This window comes from Bubalus kerabau, chromosome 5 (genome assembly GCF_029407905.1).
Source record: "Bubalus kerabau isolate K-KA32 ecotype Philippines breed swamp buffalo chromosome 5, PCC_UOA_SB_1v2, whole genome shotgun sequence".
Classification (NCBI taxonomy): Eukaryota; Metazoa; Chordata; class Mammalia; order Artiodactyla; family Bovidae; genus Bubalus; species Bubalus kerabau.
Window position 1 is genome coordinate 101,963,795 of NC_073628.1, and position 18,274 is coordinate 101,982,068.

Sequence of the window (18,274 nt, forward strand, 5' to 3'; positions counted from 1 at the left end):
AGAGGTGCAGGTTCGATTCCTGGGTAGGGAAGGTCCCCTGGAGGAGGGCATGCCAACTTACTCCAGTATTCTTGCTTGGAGAATCCCATGGACAGAGGAGCCTGGCGGGCTACAGTCCATAGGGTTGCAAAGAGCTGGACGTGACTGAAACAACGTGGCAAGCACACGACAAATGAGATCTCAGTTCCCTGACCAGGAATTGAACCCGTGCTCTTTGCAGTGGAAGTGTGGAGTCTTAACTACTGGACCACCAGGGAAATCCCATGGACTGTGAATTTCTTGTGAGCAGGGACCCTGCCTGTTGGGTCATCATGGGGCTTAGCACCTGTACTGAGTTGAATCCTGTCCCCCAAATTCACATCCACATAGACTCTCAGAATGTGACCTTGTTTGCCAGTGGGGTTTTTGCACATGTGATCAGTTCAGATGAGGTCACACTGCATTACAGTGAGTCCTACATCCGACATGAGTGGTGTCTTTATATGAATAGATGCAGACACACAGGGAGGAGGCCGTGTGAAGATGGAGGCAGAGGTTAGGGTAAAGGGTCTACAGTTCAAGGAATGCCAAGAATGGCCAACCTCAAGCAGATGTGGGGGACAGGAATGGAATTCCTTCAGAGCCTTGGAGGCACCGCGGCCCTGCGGACACCTTGACTTTGGACTTCTGGCCTCCAGAACTGTGAAGAAATTTCCGTTGTTTTACACCACCCAGTTTGTGGGACTTTGTTCCGACTGTCCTGGGAAATCAACACAGACCACAACAGGGGCATGATAAAAGCTGATCCTTGGCAGTATCAGTTCAGTTCAGTTGCTCAGTCATATCTGACTCTTTGTGACCCCATGGACTACAGCATGCTAGGCTTACCTGTCATCACCAACTCCAGGAGCTTGCTCGAACTCATGTCCATTGAGTTGGTGATGCTATCCAACCATCTCATCCTCTGTTGTCCCCTTCTCCTCCCATCTTCAATCTTTCCCAGCATCAGGGTCTTTCCTAAAGAGTCAGTTCTTTGCATCATGTGGCCAAAGTACTGGAGCTTCAGCTTCAGCATCAGTCCTTCCAATGAATATTCAGGATTGATTTCCTTTAGGATTGACTGGTTTGATCTTTTTGTAGTCCAAGGGACTCTCCAGAGTCTTCTCCAACACCACAGTTCAAAAGCATCAGTTCTTCGGTGCTCAGCTTTCTTTATGGTCCAACTCTCACATCCATACATGACCATGACTACTGGAAAAACCATAGCCCTGGTAGCTCAGCTGGTAAAGAATCCTCTTGCAATGCAGGAGACCCTGGTTTGATTCCTGGGTCAGGAAGATGCCCTGGAAAAGGGATAGGCTACCCACTCCAGTATTCTTGGATTTCCCTGGTGGCTCAGCTGGTAAAGAATCTGCCTGCAATGCAGGAGACCTGGGTTCAATCCCTGGGTTGGGAAGATCCCCTGGAGAAGGGAACAGCTATCCACTCCAATATTCTGGCTTGGAGAATTCCATGGACTGTACAAAACATGGGGTTGCAAAGAGTTGGACATGACTGAGTGACTTTCATTTGACGAGACCGACCTTTGTCAGCAAAGTAATGTCTCTGATTTTTAATATGCTGTCTAGGCTGGCCGTAGCTTTTACTTCAAGGTGCAAGCGTCTTTTAATTTCATGGTTGCAGTCACCATCTGCAGTGATTTTGGAACCCAAGAAAATAAAGCCTGTCACTGTTTCCTTTGTTTCCCCATCTATTTGCCATGAAGTGATGGGACCAGATGCAAACTACAGCTAGAATGTTTCTGTGAGATCAAATCCCTCGAATTCTTCCCAGCAACTGCAGGGGGTGAAGTGATTGTTTGCAGATGGAGAAACTGTCCTCCTCCGATAACTCTCTGGCCTTGGCCTGTGCTTCTCCAGGCAAGGAGCCGAGGAAATCTGCCTGCAATTGACAGCTCCCTCCAAGGTGCAGTGCAGAATGAACTCTCTGGCTTTCTGGACACAGCAGACATCCTTCTCAGTGGGGGTCATGGATCCAAACTCCTCCACTAGCCATTTCTCGAAGCTCAACTCAGAGCACCAATATTCCCTCTCAGGCCAGCCCAGGGTACAGTGAGTAATACTGGCTGGGCCAAAAAATTCATTTGAGTTTTTCCATAAGATTTTTTTAAAAAAAAAAACATTTGTTCTTGGCCGTGCTGCACAGCATATGGGATCTTAGTTCCCCGACCAGGGATGAAACCCATGTGCCTTGCATTGGAAGCATGGAGTCTTAACCACTGGACCACCAGGGAAGTCCCTAGATCCTATGGGAAAAGCCTGAATGAACTTTTTTGGCCAATCCTATTTAACCCTCAAAAACTGTAGGACAGAAAGCCAGCCAGTTGTGGCTTCTAGGAGCTTCTCATAACACCAAACACAGAAGCCCCACTGGCCAGGAAGGTATGGAGAGGGAGGCCAGTGCTCAGTGGGTGTCAGTGGGGTGAAGGGGAGGCTCAATCGCTGCTTATGGGTAGGTGACTGGTGCGACCAAATCCCTTTATTTTTCAAGAGAAGCCAGAAATCCAGGATATTGGGGTTGTGTTCAGTTTCTAAGTCATGTCAGACTCTTTGGAGTCCCAATCTTTCACTATCTCCTGGAGTTTGCTCAAACTCATGTGCATTGAGTCGGTGATGCCATCCAACCATCTCATCCTCTGTTGTCCCCTTCTCCTCCTTCCCTCAGTCTTTCCCAGAATCAGGGTCTTTTCCAATGAGTCAGTTCTTTGCATCAGGTAGCCAAAGTACTGGGGCTTCAGCTTCAGCCCCAGTCCTTCCAGTGAATATTCAGGGTTGATTTCCTTTAGGATTGACTGGTTTGAGCTCTTTGCTATCCAAGGGACTCTCAAGAGTCTTCTCCAACACCAGCGTTTGAAAGCATCAATTCTTCAGCACTCAGCCTTCTTTATGGTCCAACTTTCACATCCGTACATGACTACTGGAAAAACCATAGCTTTGACAATACGGACCTTTGTCGGCAAATTGACATCTCTGCTTTTTAATATTCTGTCTAGGTTGGTCATAGCTTTTCTTCGAAGGAGCAAGCGTCTTTGAATTTCATGGCTGCAGTCACCGTCCACAGTGATTTTGGAGCCCAAGAAAAGAAAATCTGCCACTGTTTCCATTGTTTCTTCATCTATTTGCCATGAAGTGATGAGACCAGATGCCATGATCTTAGTTTTCTGAATGTTGAGTTTTAAGCCAGCCTTTTAACTTTTCTCTTTCACCTTCATCTACTGGCTCTTTGGTTCCTCTTCGCTTTCTGCCAGGAATGTGGTGTCATCTACCTATCTGAGGGTGTTGATATTGGGGAGAGGGTGTAAAATCTATTTCAAATATTGGCAGTGAATCCCAAAGGTTTCAGAGGCTGAGCAGGTCAAAGCTACCCCCATCAGTCAGCTGCTGTCATCAGAGTAGGAAGGCTCTTTGGTGGGGGAGTTTTCTGGATTCCCGTCCCCCACCAGAGTAGACTGGCTCCTCTTCTCCCTCCTGGGGCTCAAGTGTAACATTTCCAAAACAACTGCCTTCTCTCCAGGAGCCCTCCCTTCCTCCTCCTCCTCCTGTTTTTCCTCCTTTCTTCCTCTCTGTCCCCTGGGCTGGAATGCTCTGGCTTATCAAGTGGCTTACTCTCTCATGTCTGCCTCCCAGTCCTCCTTTCTCTGTTTCCCTGTTGTCTGTAGTCAGCTAAATAATGGCTCCTAAAGATATTAGGTCCCAGAATCTGTGAATGTCACCTTAGGTAACATTCATGTTACATTTACAGATGTGATTAAATTAAGGGAGATTCTCCTGAATGAACTACGCGTGCTTAGTCGCTCAGTTGTGTCTGTCGCTCAGTCGTGTCTGACTTTTTGTGACCCCATGGACTGTAGACCACCAGGCTCTTCTGTCCATGCGATTCTCCTGGCAAGAATACTGGAGTGGGTTGCCATTTCCTTCCTTCTCCAGGGGATCTTCCCGACCAAGGGATTGAAATCGAGTTTCTTGCATCTCCTGCACTGGCAGGTGGATTCTTAACCACTGCGCTACCTGGGAAGCACCGGAATGAGCTACGTGAGTCCTAAATGCCACCCCAGGTGTCCTTATAAGAGGGAGGTTGCAGGAGATTTGACACAGACAGGAGAAGAGGATGTGACCACAGAGGCAGAGGCTGGGGTGGTGTGGCCATAAGCCGAGGACTGCAGGCAGCCCCCAGACACTGCAAGAGTCAGGAAGGATTTTCCCCTGAAGCCTCCACTGGAAGTGTGGCCCTGCTGACCTTAGTTTCAGCCTAGTGATACCAATTTTGGGTTTTGGCCTCCAAAACCATGAGAGAATAAATGTCTATTGTTCTAAACCACGCGGTTAGTGGTTAATTTCTTACAGCAGCCACAGGAAAAGAATGCATTCTTCATTGTTCACTTAACATATTCTTATCGGGACTAAGATGCGCTTACGAGGTTTCCCTGGGGGCTCAGTGGTAAGGAATCCAACTGCCAGTGCAGGAGACACGGCTTTGATCCCTGACAAGGGTTCGATCCCCGATCCAGGAAGACACTGCGTGCTGCGGAGCACCTAAGCCTGTGCTATACAGCCTGGGAGCTGCCACTACTGAGACCACACACTGCAACTACTGAAGTCCGCACACTCTAGAGCCCATGCTCCACAACAAGATAAACCACTGCAATGAGAAGCCCGCGTGCACAGCAACAAAGAGTCAGCACAGCCAAAAACAAATACATAAATAAATAAAATTAAAAACCAAATTACTCTGATTATTCAGTTTTTTTTTTTTTTTTTTTTAAGGATATGCTTAGGATCTGTGATCTGTCCCACTCTCCAGACAGAGAGCAGCCCAAGGGCAGGGACCTGGCCCTGGGCAGGTGCTCAGACAGCATGAGTTGACAGAGGAAGAAAGATCTGAAGACAATCCTAATTACACCCAGGACAGTGCCTGGGTGACTGTGAACAGAAAGAGAATGGGGGAATCTGGGAATTTTCAGGGCTGATTTTTGGTCTGCTATGATTTTGGTGCAATTTCTTTTCCAGATTTTTCTAAGTAAATGCTTTCCTGTGGTATTGGAGAAGACTCTTCAGAGTCCCTTGGATTGCAAGGAGATAAAACCAGTCAATCTTAAAGGAAATCAACCCTGAATATTTATTGGAAGGACTGATGCTGAAGCTGAAGCTCCGATACTTTGGCCACCTGATGCGAAGAGCCAACTCTTGGAAAAGACCGCAATGCTGGGAAAGATTGAGGGGAGGAGGAGAAGCGGGTGACAGAGGAGGAGATGGTTGGATGGCATCACTGACTCAATGGACATGAGTTTGAGCAAACCCTAGGAGATGGGGAAGGACAGGGAAGCCTGGTGTGCGCAGTCCATGGGATTGCAAAGAGTCAGACATAACTTAGCGACTGAACAACAATCATTTGGTTTTTCCCTGCAGCACTGCAAGTGTGGCATACAGACGGCTGTCTCTGCTGTCTTCTGTGCTGTTTCATCATGGTCCTGTCTCCTTGTCAGTCATCAAACATGGCTTCTAAAGACTTTCTCTCTGTGGGTGCATCCTGTTTTGTGTAATGGAGTTTCTGTTTTGACTTTCAGTTATTTCCAATGTCAGAGTCTCAGAGGCTGGAGGCAGAAGGAACTTTGGAAGACACATGGGCCACCTCCCTGTCACCCCCCCCCCCAGGGGACAGCGTCCTGCCCCAGATCTGGGAGGGGCTGCTGGTTCTGAGGCAAGGAGCCCAGGTGGGGTCCCCTTGCATGGCTCTCCAGGTGTGACCTTGGGCACCTGCTCAGTCTGGAGGTTCTGCTTCTTCAGAATGGGATAACAGCACCCGCCTCTCTGAGTTGATAGAGGATTGAGAGCCATAATAAATGTAAAGTTCTCAGCCACTATTTGTAGTAAATTTTATTGCCCAGGCTGCTTGGAACACGGGCCCGAGGGGGCATTTTCTACCTGAGCAGCTGTGTGAGATCACAGAAAGGGCACTGAACTAGAGTTTGGAAACCTGATTCTGTCCAGGGCAGCTCTGGCACTTTGCCAGGTGACGTGAGGTCTACTAACACCAAGTGCTTCCTGCCTCCCTGCCTGGCCCATGGAAGTCCCCTTCCCTGGGACAACAACCCACAGATATCTGCAGATGCTGCTGTGACCCCAAAGGATGGCTGACAGCAATCCTTTTCTGTAAAGAGGCTGAGGGGAAATATTTCAGGCTTTTCAGGCCAGATGGTCTCTGTGGCAACTATTCCACTCTGCCCTCACAGCCTGAAAGCAGCCACAGACAATATGTAAATGAACTGACGTGGCTGCCTGCCGAAAAAACTTTATTTACAAAAATGGCTGTGGAATCCATAGAGGTAGAGAGTGGATGAGAGGTGACCAGGGACTGGGGGCTTTTGGCTTACTGGGCACAGAGTTTCTGCTTGGGGTGATGAAAAATGCTGGAAATAGAACACGGTGATGGTTGCACGGCAAAGTTGATGTACTTAATACCTGTTTACTTCAAGATAACTGTATACTTAATAACTGCATACTTCAAAAATGGTTAACATGGCACATTTTACATTATGCTCATTTTAACTACAGGAAAAGTGATTAAAATGGCAAATTTTACGTTTCATATATTTAAGAAGAAAGGAAAAACAAAAAATAAAAAGAAATCAGGCTGGGGACCAGCTTTGGTCCCGGGGCCATCAGATTAGATCAGATCAGATCAGTCGCTCAGTCGTGTCCGACTCTTTGCGACCCCATGAATCGCAGCACGCCAGGCCTCCCTGTCCATCACCAACTCCCCGGGGCCATCACTTACTAATATTTTCCAAGTCCAGCCAGGACACACCCCTCTGCCACAGTAAATCCACTGGTTCCTCATTTCTGGGTCTCCCTGGCATCTGGGCACAGTGTCTTGTACACAGGAAGTAACTCTAAAAACATAACTCTGTTTCTGAATTCCACAGCACGCTGAATGCCTTCCTTTGGATGTGAACTTAGTAAGGGACACAGTGTTCCAGGTGGGCTCACGCAGCTGGAGTGCCCAGTGGGCCTGGGGCCGCACATGTGTTTCTCTGCAGCCCAGATGGTCTTTGCTTTATCTCCTTGCAGCACTAACCCCGCTGGCTCAGACCAGGCAGTCAGCTGAAGAATAAAATCCAGGCATTCTTCATGTGAATCACAGCAAGGTGGGCCCCTTAGTCTTGATGTATTGAATTTTTGGGACACTAACTCTAGGATTTAATACAAAAATTCTGTTTGCTCTTTTGTTCAGTCATTTTCACCTGTCAGGGCCTTTTAGAACCCTGAATCTGTCATCTGTTGTATCCACCGTCCTTCCAGCTTTGTGTCATTTGCAAACGACTTCCAATGTCTTCATACGTGTCACTATGTCCCTGATGGGGACACGGGGGAGGCTGGAGCCAGCTGTGGCTGTCATCGGATCATTAATCAATACTCTTTGGCTGCGATGGATCTGTTGCTGAAAAAGTCACCTAATTGGATGGTTACCATCCGACCGCTTCTTTGTATCTTTTCCACAAGGACATCACACACAGTGTAGCTAATAATGCCATTCAGAAATGAAGCCACATCCTTGACAGAATTCTTCCACATCGAAAGGGAAGCAGGGGAATCGGACTCAATTTATTTGGGGTAAAGCAGGTGGGCTCCAGGGCTCCGACCTTCTAAGTACTCGGAACCAAGCTGGTGGCTGAAGTGGAACAATTGCCTGGACCTTAAAGACTGCCAACTTTATCCTGAGATAGCTCAGACCTAGAGCCTCAGAGCAGGGGCGAATATCAACAGTTCTGTAACAGCTATGGTCACAGAAGGAGCCAGAACGCAAATGAAATGCATCTAGATGGTGACAGAAGCCAAACTTTCCCTTCGAAAAGTAACTGAGCAATCATAGCTAAACGTAGCAAATGAACTAATTTATATTTTTAAGGGCTTCCCAGGTGGCACAGTGGTAAAAAACCTGCCTGCCAATGCAGGAGATGCAAGAGACACGAGTTCGATCCCTGGGTTGGGAAGATCCCCTGGAGGAGGGCATGGCAACCCACTCCAGTATTCCTGCCTGGAGAATCCCATGGACAGAGGAGACTGGTGGGCTACAGTCTACGGGGTCTCAGAGAGTCAGACATGACTGAGTGCCTATTCATTTTTTAAATGCAACCTTCCCAACAGTAAGCAGGGTGGATGTGAAGGCAGACAGCATCTCATGCAGAGGTTCTGAGCTCTCTGAGCAAATACCATCGTTCTCATTTCCAAGATACTCATTTCCTGCCCAGAAGTGCATACCAGCCTGGGAATCATCATCCTCTTCAGGACAGACACTGGCCATGCTGCATCCCAGGGTGGGGAGAGAAGCCCCAGCAGGTCCATCCCGTGGCACTGTGTCCCACGAAAGCTGGCCCTGGGGCATGCACACTTTGCAGCTCAGTCAAACATTCATCTGCTTGGTCTTCAGTTTGCAGCAAATTTGCAAATCTGCATTCTAATTTTTTAAAATTTGGTTCTGCTGGGTCTTAGTTACAGCATGCAAGACCTTTGATCTTTGTGGCAGCATGCAAGATCTTTAGTTGTGGCATGTGGGGTCTCGTTTCCTGACCAGGGATGGAACCCAGGCCCTCTGCATTGGGAACGGGGAGTCTTAGCCACTGGACCACCAGGGAAGTCCCACAATCTGCATTCTAAATGCTCTTGACAGACATTTGCTGAAGTTTCAAAGCCACGTGGGCATCCTCTGTAGCAGCAGCAGAGATCGCTTAGGGCTTGATGATTCGGAAAGTGAGCTGTCTTGGAATTCTCCTAATTGTGGGGCGGGTGTCACACAGATGAGAAACCTGAGTTTCTGGGACTTTAAAGGATCTGCTGAAGTCTCAAGACACCCAGCTGCTAGGTGTTAGCACCACTGTCTGGCTCACCCTTTCTGCTGTCCCCAGGGCACCCTGGAGAAACAGAAGGAGGGAGCCATGGAGGCCGCCCTGAGCGCAGACCACCTGGTACATTTGGAAGACTTTACCACGTGCTCGGGGTGCTGGTGGCCCTCGCTGGGGCCTGGGGGAACGAGGGAGCCCCATCTCACCTCGTCAGTGATCTGGCCTCCGAAGGTCACCCATGTTCCTGGAAGGAGAGACACAGGCTGAAGTCACAGAATGCCCCCAGGGATGCTAGTTCTCCCTAGGGTGCTTAGATCTCGGGTAGCAGGACATGGCGGTGGGGGGAGAAGGCAGCCATGGGCCACCTTGCTGCTCTGTGAGAGTGTGTGCTGGGCATGTGTGGACATCTGGCCTTTGGGGCAAGTCTCTGTCTCTTGGGGTCAAGGAACCAAGGGGACAGTAAGCGCCCAGAGCAGGCAGCTGGCTGGCGGGCTGTGATGGGTTTGTTGGGGCTCTTGCCACTGCAACTCCTATTCCGGGGACACCCTGTGGGCAGCGGGGCCAGGGCTGTCTCTTTGAAGATGCGCTGGTCTGACAGCCGTGTCCTCACGCTTGCTGGGTGGTGTGTATGTGTATATATGTGTGTGTGTGTGTGGGTGTATGTGTGCATTGTGAGGTGGAGAGACAGCATGTTCTCGGAACAGAGGTCATATCTGGCAAAAGGAATAAAAGGGCAAAATCCAACTGCTCTTCACGAGGGACCCTGTTATGTAAGGAAAGAAGGTGCTGGCTTCAGGGACAGGGGGCTTCCTTGGTTCTCTGCTGCTGGGCAGGGGGCTGTGTGTGTAGAGCGCCCTGGTGTTCACGAAGGCTGGATCTCTGTCCCCATCCTGTCCTAGGCCCCTCCCCCATGGCCTCCTGGTTGCCATGGCAACCAAGCCTCTCCTTCCCTCACAATCCTGGCTCTGGATGCAGCTCCCTCCCCTCACCCCCAGAGGTGACCCCTTCAGCCTTCCCACCGCCCCTGTTCCCATGGTCACCATGGCACCAAGAGGCCCCCACACTCACCGAGCCCCAGGCAGGAGACCCGCAGGCCCGACTTGCCCAGGTTCCTGGAAGACAAACGTGGTATGAGTTTTCAGCAGCTCAGGGCAGGACCCATTGTTTCCACTGCCCAGTCTCCCGAACCCCCCATGCATGTCATTTAAGGCTCTGAAGGCCAGGGGTCCTTTGGAGAGAAGCCTGCTGCTCACCCACCCTGGGGTAAAGGGCCAACTGTCCCCCACATGTCAGGGCACGGCCATATTGCTGGGCCAGGCCATGCTCTGACCACCGCAGGGCCCCGGAAGCCACCGTGGGGAGAAAACATGGAATGGGCCGGGCCCCGAGTTGTTTCATGGGTTGAAATAAGACTGGTTCAGGCCTTGCGACCCCGCTCTCGTGAGAAGCTTCTCTTTGCATTTCTTTAGTGTCACGTCTGTGTTTTGTGTATCTTCATTTCCCCTCTTTGTGGAGTACAGGACAAGTTAGTTCCACATCCCTTGGGCCATGTGGCCCCCGGCCCTGTCTCTCTGCAGGAGGAATGGGGGGAGATGAGAGCTCCACTGAGGGGTGCCCATGCCCCACAGCAGGCCTGACCCCCAGCCAGAGCCACAGAGGAGGGCGAGAGCTAGACTGACTCCTGGAGGCACACGTCCTGGTCAGGATTAGTGGCCATAGCTGCGCAGACTGCCCGGGGCCCCACCACAGGCCTACTTAGCACCTGCCAGATGGGGTCTGTCCCAGGTCCATGGGGACCAGCTGCAGGCTGTCATTAATGCCCTCAGGGGGTCACAGAGGTCAGCAGTGTCCTGCTGAGGCCTGGGCTTCCTGTCCGGCCTGGCCCGTCCCTCCTGCCAAGGCTGGCTGGGCTGGAGCCTGCCAGACAGCAGCGGGCAGGGTGGCCCTGTCACCGATTCCCCAAAAGCTCAGGGCGGCAGGCAATCCCCTTTTTCTGATATTCTGTTTTACAGAAGAGCACCCTGGGGAGGAAGTTGGATTCCACCCAGACTTTGAGAACACGCTCCCCACCCCAGTGGTGGCCCTCATTCCAGCCCTTTATGGAAGTCGCCAGATGGTGAGGTTGACAAGTGGCAGGGTGCGAGTCCACCTCCCTCCTGAGACATCTCGGTCCTGGGACCAGCCTGAGCTGTGATACCCCACGGGTGGGAAGCGAGAGAGCTGTGAGAGATGCACAGGGTGGACCCCAGCCTCCTTTCCCAGGGCCCTTGGATGTTTCTAACTTCAGTGGGTGCTGTGTCCTGTTTTTCTACCCCACGTGGGTGGCCCCCTGGGAAGCAGGTATGGGGCTAGCCTGACCCTCCCCTCTCTGACCTTCTGCAGCCTCAGTTTCCCCAGTTACAAGATCCCTGGACCCTGCCCACATCACAGCTGGTTGTTGATCGGGGGTGGATAGAATAAACTTGTAAGCAGTTTGATAACAGTTTGTCACCAAATATAAATAGTTCTAAATTGTCCAGCTTTCTCGTTACATTTCCATTAAAATCAGCCCAGCCACTGGCCCACTGTTCCTACAGGATATGCTGGTAGTTTTCCTAAATGAGGACATAATAGCAGCTGTTTTCTTTTCCAGGGAGGGGAGTGGATCGGCAGTGGCTACAGGCAGAGGCTCAGAAGCTGTAAATCAAGCCCTGCTTCGACCTTCCTGGCTGTATGCTTGCCCCTGCGTGTATCATGTAACCACCTGAAGCCTCAGTGAGCTCATCTACAGAATGGGCTTGCGATGCTGCCTCTCTCAGGGGATTGCTGTGAGGATGAAATGGGATAACACGTGCCTGGGCAAAGGGACGCAGAACACTGACTCTGCAGGAGTTTCATTTTCAAGAGAGCACAGAACTGGGGTAGGGTGGGGTGGGAGGGGGGTGGACTGCAGCCTTTTCCTTATTCGAGAAACAATGTATAAATCAAATAGGCTTTAAATGTTACCACGTTAAAAAGGGAACTCAAGTTTCCCTCCCCCTTTTTTTTTACCCTATAAATCAATGAAATAATCTACTAATGCCCTCAGCATTGCTTGCACATTCCAACCCAGAGCCACTTGGTTTATGAACTTAGAAAGAGGTGTGATTCATAACTCCGTGAGGTGACAGATGTTAACTAAACCAATGGTGGTGATCGCGTCACAACAGGTAAATGTATCAAGTCATCACATTGTAACTTAAACTTATACAATGTTATGGCTCAATTATATCTCCAAAAACAAGGAAAAAATACTTGGAATATTCTTGATTAGCTTCTGACTTGAGAGGTCTGAAATACAGTATGCATGAAATTCAAGAGCTGATGAGTCGAACACATTCTTTAAACGTTTTCTTATATAGTTTAAATCATGCTTGAATTGATGTTGCTTGCTAAGTAGAAAGTGAACTTGTGTTTTGTTATGTATAAAGAAATAGGAATTAAAAAGAAATTAAAGAAAGAAAGAAAAGCACAATGACATCACTTATAGACCCTGCATCAGGCCAGTTCTTTTTAGTAGGGTAGCTAGTTTATCTCACACAAGTGAGAAAATACTTGTGAGAAATTAGAACGCTGCTTAGGAGTGGTCTGATAACAAAGCATCAGGGACTAAAAGTTCTAATCAGTGGTCTTAACCATTTTGGGTCATAAACCCCTTTGAGAAGCCCCTCCCCTGGAAATGAGCACAGTCATGAAAACCTTTAGAACCTTGTTTGTGATGCCTGGGTGTTTGAAGACTTGGGCACCTGGTCTGGATAAATCCAGGTGCTGGGAGGGAGACTGAGCGCCCCGCCTCTCTAGAACCATCCCCAGGCATGATGGTGGAGGAGCGATTTCCCGGCCAGGCTCTGCAGAAGGTGAAGTTTTAGGCCTGTCCTCCCGCAACTGCCCTTTATCAGCGTGCAACCAAGTGCCGGCACATACAGCTTGTTCAGGGGCTGGGCGGCTTTAGCAGCAGACAGGTGAGGACCCAGGACAGCAGGCTGAGCCCACCTGTGTCTGTGGCTGAAGAGAGGCGACCGCCCTTGCCCATGAGAAGGGGCTCCGAGTTTCCTCCGAGTGCTCGAGTGCTCGGTGATGCAGCTGTGGCTCCACCCACCGCCCACAGGAATAATTTAGCAAAACTAGGACACCGCGCCATGCTGCAATTACCCCGCTCAAGTTGTTTCCCTGTTAAAATGATGGTATTAGTTCTGCCATCCGCTGCCAGGCCTCCGGAGGAGGAATGAGAAAGGACAGGGTATCTCCGGGCTGGAAGTTTTATAAATACGGCAGCTTGGTGAGGGTGGGGGCAGCCTAACAGCACAGCCTCGTGTGGAATTGGGCTGGAGACACGCTGCCACTCAAAACTTTCTACATGGGGAAATCATTTCCTACAGGTTTTCTTCCCCTAATTAAAATTCGCCACAGTGATAAAATAGTTGGCTAAATCCCTAAACCCCGATAATGTTAGTCTTTATTCATTTGTCTCCTGTCCCTCCTGTGGTCTGGAAAAATGGCTAATGAGGACTCAGGGATTTAACCTTTGCTGGAGGAAAACAGTGATGTTTATCATGCAGCACCACCCCCCTCCCACCCCGATGGGCCACACCCTTAAACACTGCATTTCACATTCTAGGCAATTACACATCCTTTAAAAATAGCTGTTCAGGGCCTTTAACTTCAGCCATCTGGGAGGAGGACAAAAATGTGGTCAGGTGATGGGAAGCAACTTGGAGATGGTTTGATGGACAGGGATGCTGGGGTTTTCTGTTGGCTGTCACCCTGTGGGGCATTATCTGTTTACAGCTCTGCCCGCCCCCAGACTCCAGGCTCCCTACGACGGACCTGGGCTACCAGACATTTGCCATCAGATTGCATCCGGCAGCCACAGGTCCTGGGGGTGCTTTTTGGTGTAAGGTGGGGCTGAGAAGCCCAGGCCTTGGGGCCAGACCCTCAGGATCCAATGCAGGGCCCTCTTTTTACTCACAGATCTTGGTGTCTCCCCTCCTCCACACTGAGCACCTCTATTGCTCAGTGCCAAAGGGGCCCTTTGGCAAGACTGTGGCACCCTGGTGGTACAGGCCACATCACCCTCAATGCCACTGTGAAGGGCCAGCTCCTTAAGGAGGTGGTCAGTAGCGGGTGGTCCTGGATCAGGCCCCCTGTAGCTCCCACTTGCATGTACCCTGGCTGTGATCCTGGGAGAGTCATCATGGAACAACCCCGTCAGGCAGGGACCCCATACTCAGCAGAGCTGTCCGATGGTTTGGGTTCTGACTTCCATTTCAGCTCTGAGACTGCACACCTACAGGGAAATGAGCCCACCTTCTCCCTCTTACCGCCAGGGCAAGCTTCCTAGGCCCTGCCACCTGTAAGGACAGGTGGGGTCCCCCAGGATGGAAAGCTGGGGCTGGGCTCTCAGATTCTGAACCCTCTGGCCCAGCGAGCACTTCCCTATGCTGCCTGTCTCACCTTCAGTGCCTCCAGCATGTCACACACACACATACACAGGCATGCATACACACAGATACACATACACACAGGTACACACACACTGGTGCACACACACAGAAATGCATACACAGCTGTAGATATACAGAGATCCACACACACAGATGCACACACACAGATCGATACATACAGGTGCACACATACAGATGCACACATAGATGCACACACACCAATGCACACACAGATCCGTACACACTGGTGCAAATACACAGATGTACATACACAGATGTACACACAAGTGCACACACACACAGATCCACACACACTGGTGCACATACAGAGATGTACACACAAAGATCCACACACACAGATGCACATACAGATGCACACATAGGTGCACACATAGATACACACACACACACACGGATGTACACACATAGGTGCACACAGGAATCTTAAGCATTCAGGCTCTTTGATGTCCAGTCTTCAATGCATCTTAAGATCTTGGCAGGGAAATCCTGTCAATAGCCACATTTCCTGTGTACATTCTCCTTCATACTTTTAGAAATGGTCTCACTCTTTTGATCTTAGGATTGACTTAAAAGTCTCGGCAGGTAACATGTATCTAAACTAAAAAACAGATTCTGTTTACTCTTAGTTTTTGGTTCCCACTTAACAAAAGATAAACCACCAGAGTTTCTAGAAAAGAAATTGTCCTTACTGAATTGAGAGGATGGGAACAAAAGCTCTGTACCCCAGAGACCCATAAAAGCATGTCAAATGTCCCCAAAGATCCAGGGCAGGAGGGTTACAGGTGGAGATGCAAAAGGCCTTGTTATCTCAGAATTCATCTCGAGGAGGCCTGGGACTTATGACACGGGTCCTTCACATGAGGTCCATCTTCTGGGCACTGGTTTAAGGTTTAAGCTAGAGATTTAAGCCACACAGCTCATTTCTTAGGATCCATTCTTTCAATACTTTCCAAGTTGGTACCAACTAATACCAGCTAGAAACCCATTCTCCTCAAATACAACCAGATTCTTCTGCAGCTTTTTCTGAGGTTGGTGGCCTGTGTGATTTGAGTCTCAGAGAGCAGAGTTGGGAGCCAGGGACCTAACTTAGCTTTTCTGGTTCATGAAGATGATTTGTGGTAAGAACTACCCTCTCCCTGGAACATCATTCTCAAAGTGCTCAAGGCTCTAAGTACAGAGAAACTCGTGAGTAAGAGCAGCCAGATTGCACATGCACTAATACATGATGTTTGTTTTTGTCTTCCTGACTCACTTCACTCTGTGTGACACTCTCTAGGTCCATCCATGTCTCTACAAATGACCCAATTTCATTTGTTTTTATGGCTGAATAATATTCCATTGTTATTTGCAAAGCAGAAATAGAGACACAGATGTGGAGAACAAACATATGGGTACCAAGGGAGAAAGAGGGGGTAGAGGAACTGGGAGATTGGGATTGACATATATACACTACTGATACTACGTATAAAATAGACAACCAAGGAGAACGGAATGTATAGCACAGAGAACTCTATTTAAGGTGCTGCGGTGACCTAAATGGGAAGGATATCCAAAAAGGAGGGGACATATGTATATATAAACTTGATTCATTTTGCTGTAAACAGAAGAAACTAATACAGCATTGTAAAGCAACTATCCTTCAACAAAAATTAATTAAAAAATTAAAGGAAGGCCAGACCTCTAGCCGGGTGATGCAGGGGTCCAGGGTTCAGATCCAGCCCTCCTTTTGCATCTGGGTGCATCCCATTGGACATCTGAGCAAGACCCTGGGTAGGCCAAGGGGGGATGCAAGGAATGTCAGGAAGGCCCCCCCTGCCGACACTGGCCCTTTGCATGCTCTCTATGTACAGAGTGAGGGCGAGTGCACCCAGAGCACGTGGGGCGCTGGGCCCAAGCAGAGGGACACAGAGAAGCCAGGCCTGAGCCCTTAGCAGAGAACTCCAGCTGCAGAGCCTGAATCCTGCTGTAGAGGAACCTGGGTCTGGGGTTCGGCTCAGGTCAAGGAGTGGGGGAAGGTTAACTCTACCACGTGGTTCACCCTATATCCCTGACTCTTAAACTGAGGTTTGTCAAGGTGGCTTAGCTGCAAAGACATCAGACCACTCAGTGGGCATTCCTGAGGGCCTGTGTGCCCAGGGCGAGGGCAGGGCACCTGTGGTCATTGCCCTGGGGCTGCCAGGAAGAGGAAGTATCACACAGCATCTGAAATGGGGGGACTCAGCTCTAGTGACAACCCCCACCCCCCGCCCCCAGGAAGGGAAACAAACAGGCAGAAGGAGAGAAGAGGCATCATCATCCCCCACCACCGATGAGACTGGGGCCTGACCCTGACTTTGATTTTATTTCTCCCCCCACATTCTGCCAAGCCCCCCCAACCCCAGACACCGTGGGGAGGGCACCCCTGTCCCGCACAGGCCCGCGCACTGCATACCTATACTTCATCCCGGGCTGCTTCACGCTGGCGTCACCCGCGCTCGGGAGGCTCTGCACTGACAGCTGTCCCAGACTCCGGGCCACCATGGCCACTGCACGGAAGCGGCCTCGGGTGCCCAGGCTGGGGCTGCTGGCCGCTGGCCGGCCCAGCCGGTCCTCGGGGCCCCGGCCCTTGAGGCCGTGCTCCGAGCATACAAAGGACACCTGCATATCGCCGGCACTCAGCTCCTGACCACGTCCCCTCTCCTTCCGGGCTCCAAGGTCATCTGCCCCTGGAAGCCCCGCTCCGCCTGGGACAAGACTTTATCCCAGAAGCTGAGGGAGCTGCCAGGAGTGAAGATTTCCAAAGGCAATGATGTAGAAAAAGCCCATGTGGTCTCAGACAGAAGGGAGTCAAATTTCCAGAAATGTGCTAGAAAAGATCTGATCAGATAGAACTCAGAAATCCAGGGGTGGGGGGCGATGCCATTTTCTCTCCCTTCTCTGCAGGTCCGTCCTCTGCCCCACCCTGGTCTGGCTCTGCCTGCCTGAGCCCCTAGCCCAGCTGTGTCCGGCAGGGCTGGGCTGCCAGTAACTCCGACCAATGAGCGACACTGCCGTCCTCTGACAGCAGGAGGGGGAGGGAGCGTGCTTCCCATCAGGGTGGCAGCCTGGGGGTTCAGGGAGCAGCTGCTTCTTCAGGCTTCCCCGGGTCTCTCAGAGGGAGCCTGGCTCTGTGGACGGTGGCTGTTGAGACTCCCACCAAGTCAACGAGGTGACTGGCGAGAGGCGCGGGAGGTGCGGTAGGCGTCTGGCGATTCATTATTAATGAAGCGGATGCACAAGCCACCCGACTGCCCTGGCCGATCCCTGGGAGGCCAGCACCGGTTCTCCAGGCTGACAGCCGCTCAGCCGGGACTGGACGAGGAATGCACTGCAGCCGGGTGGACGGCTGAGTGTGCAGGCAGTCGGCCTGGCCAGTTCTGTCCCGTTGCGGTTCTCACCCAAGAAAATAAGGCTGCCACCAGGTTTTGGCATAGGAAGTCAAATCACCAGAGATTTTGAAGAGAGAGGGCCACTCTTTCTGGATGGTAATGACCCAGGTGAAGTGAGGAAAGAACCCTGTGGTCTCAGAGACCTGAGACGCTTCAGCACTCTGCACGGTACTTAGCTTGCAGCTGATGCTCAATAAACACTTTTAGAGTGAATGAATGAATGAACTAAGGAATGAATGAATGGATGGAAGGATGGATGAATGAATGGATGAGTGAATGAACTAAGGAATGAATGAATGAAGATCCTCTGCTTTACCCCAGCCTCCTTTCCCACACTAAGGGGATCAGGATAAAGATGGGAACAAGCTCTTCTGGAACAAGGTTAAGGGGTTCCCTGAAACCCAGAGAGATGCCCCCATTGGCAGGAAGGGCTGGCTTTGCTCTCTGACCCCAAGCATGCCACTCTCACCCTGCAGGGTGGCCCTCGCCGTAGCTGACTTTTAGGT

At 50.5% G+C, this 18,274-nt stretch overlaps 1 protein-coding gene across 1 annotated transcript in view; it reads right to left on the bottom strand.

Moving 5' to 3' along the window:
* The window catches only part of KCNAB2 (potassium voltage-gated channel subfamily A regulatory beta subunit 2), a 36,465-nt gene extending 19,461 nt beyond the window's left edge, over positions 1–17,004 (bottom strand). The window contains exons 1-3 of the mRNA XM_055582454.1: positions 16,793–17,004; positions 9,947–9,990; positions 9,085–9,122 (exon numbers count right to left, since the gene is read on the bottom strand). Coding sequence (XP_055438429.1) covers positions 9,085–9,122; positions 9,947–9,990; positions 16,793–17,004 — 294 coding nt within the window. The remainder of the gene's footprint in view (positions 1–9,084; positions 9,123–9,946; positions 9,991–16,792) is intronic.
* Between the last annotated feature and the right edge of the window lie 1,270 nt (positions 17,005–18,274).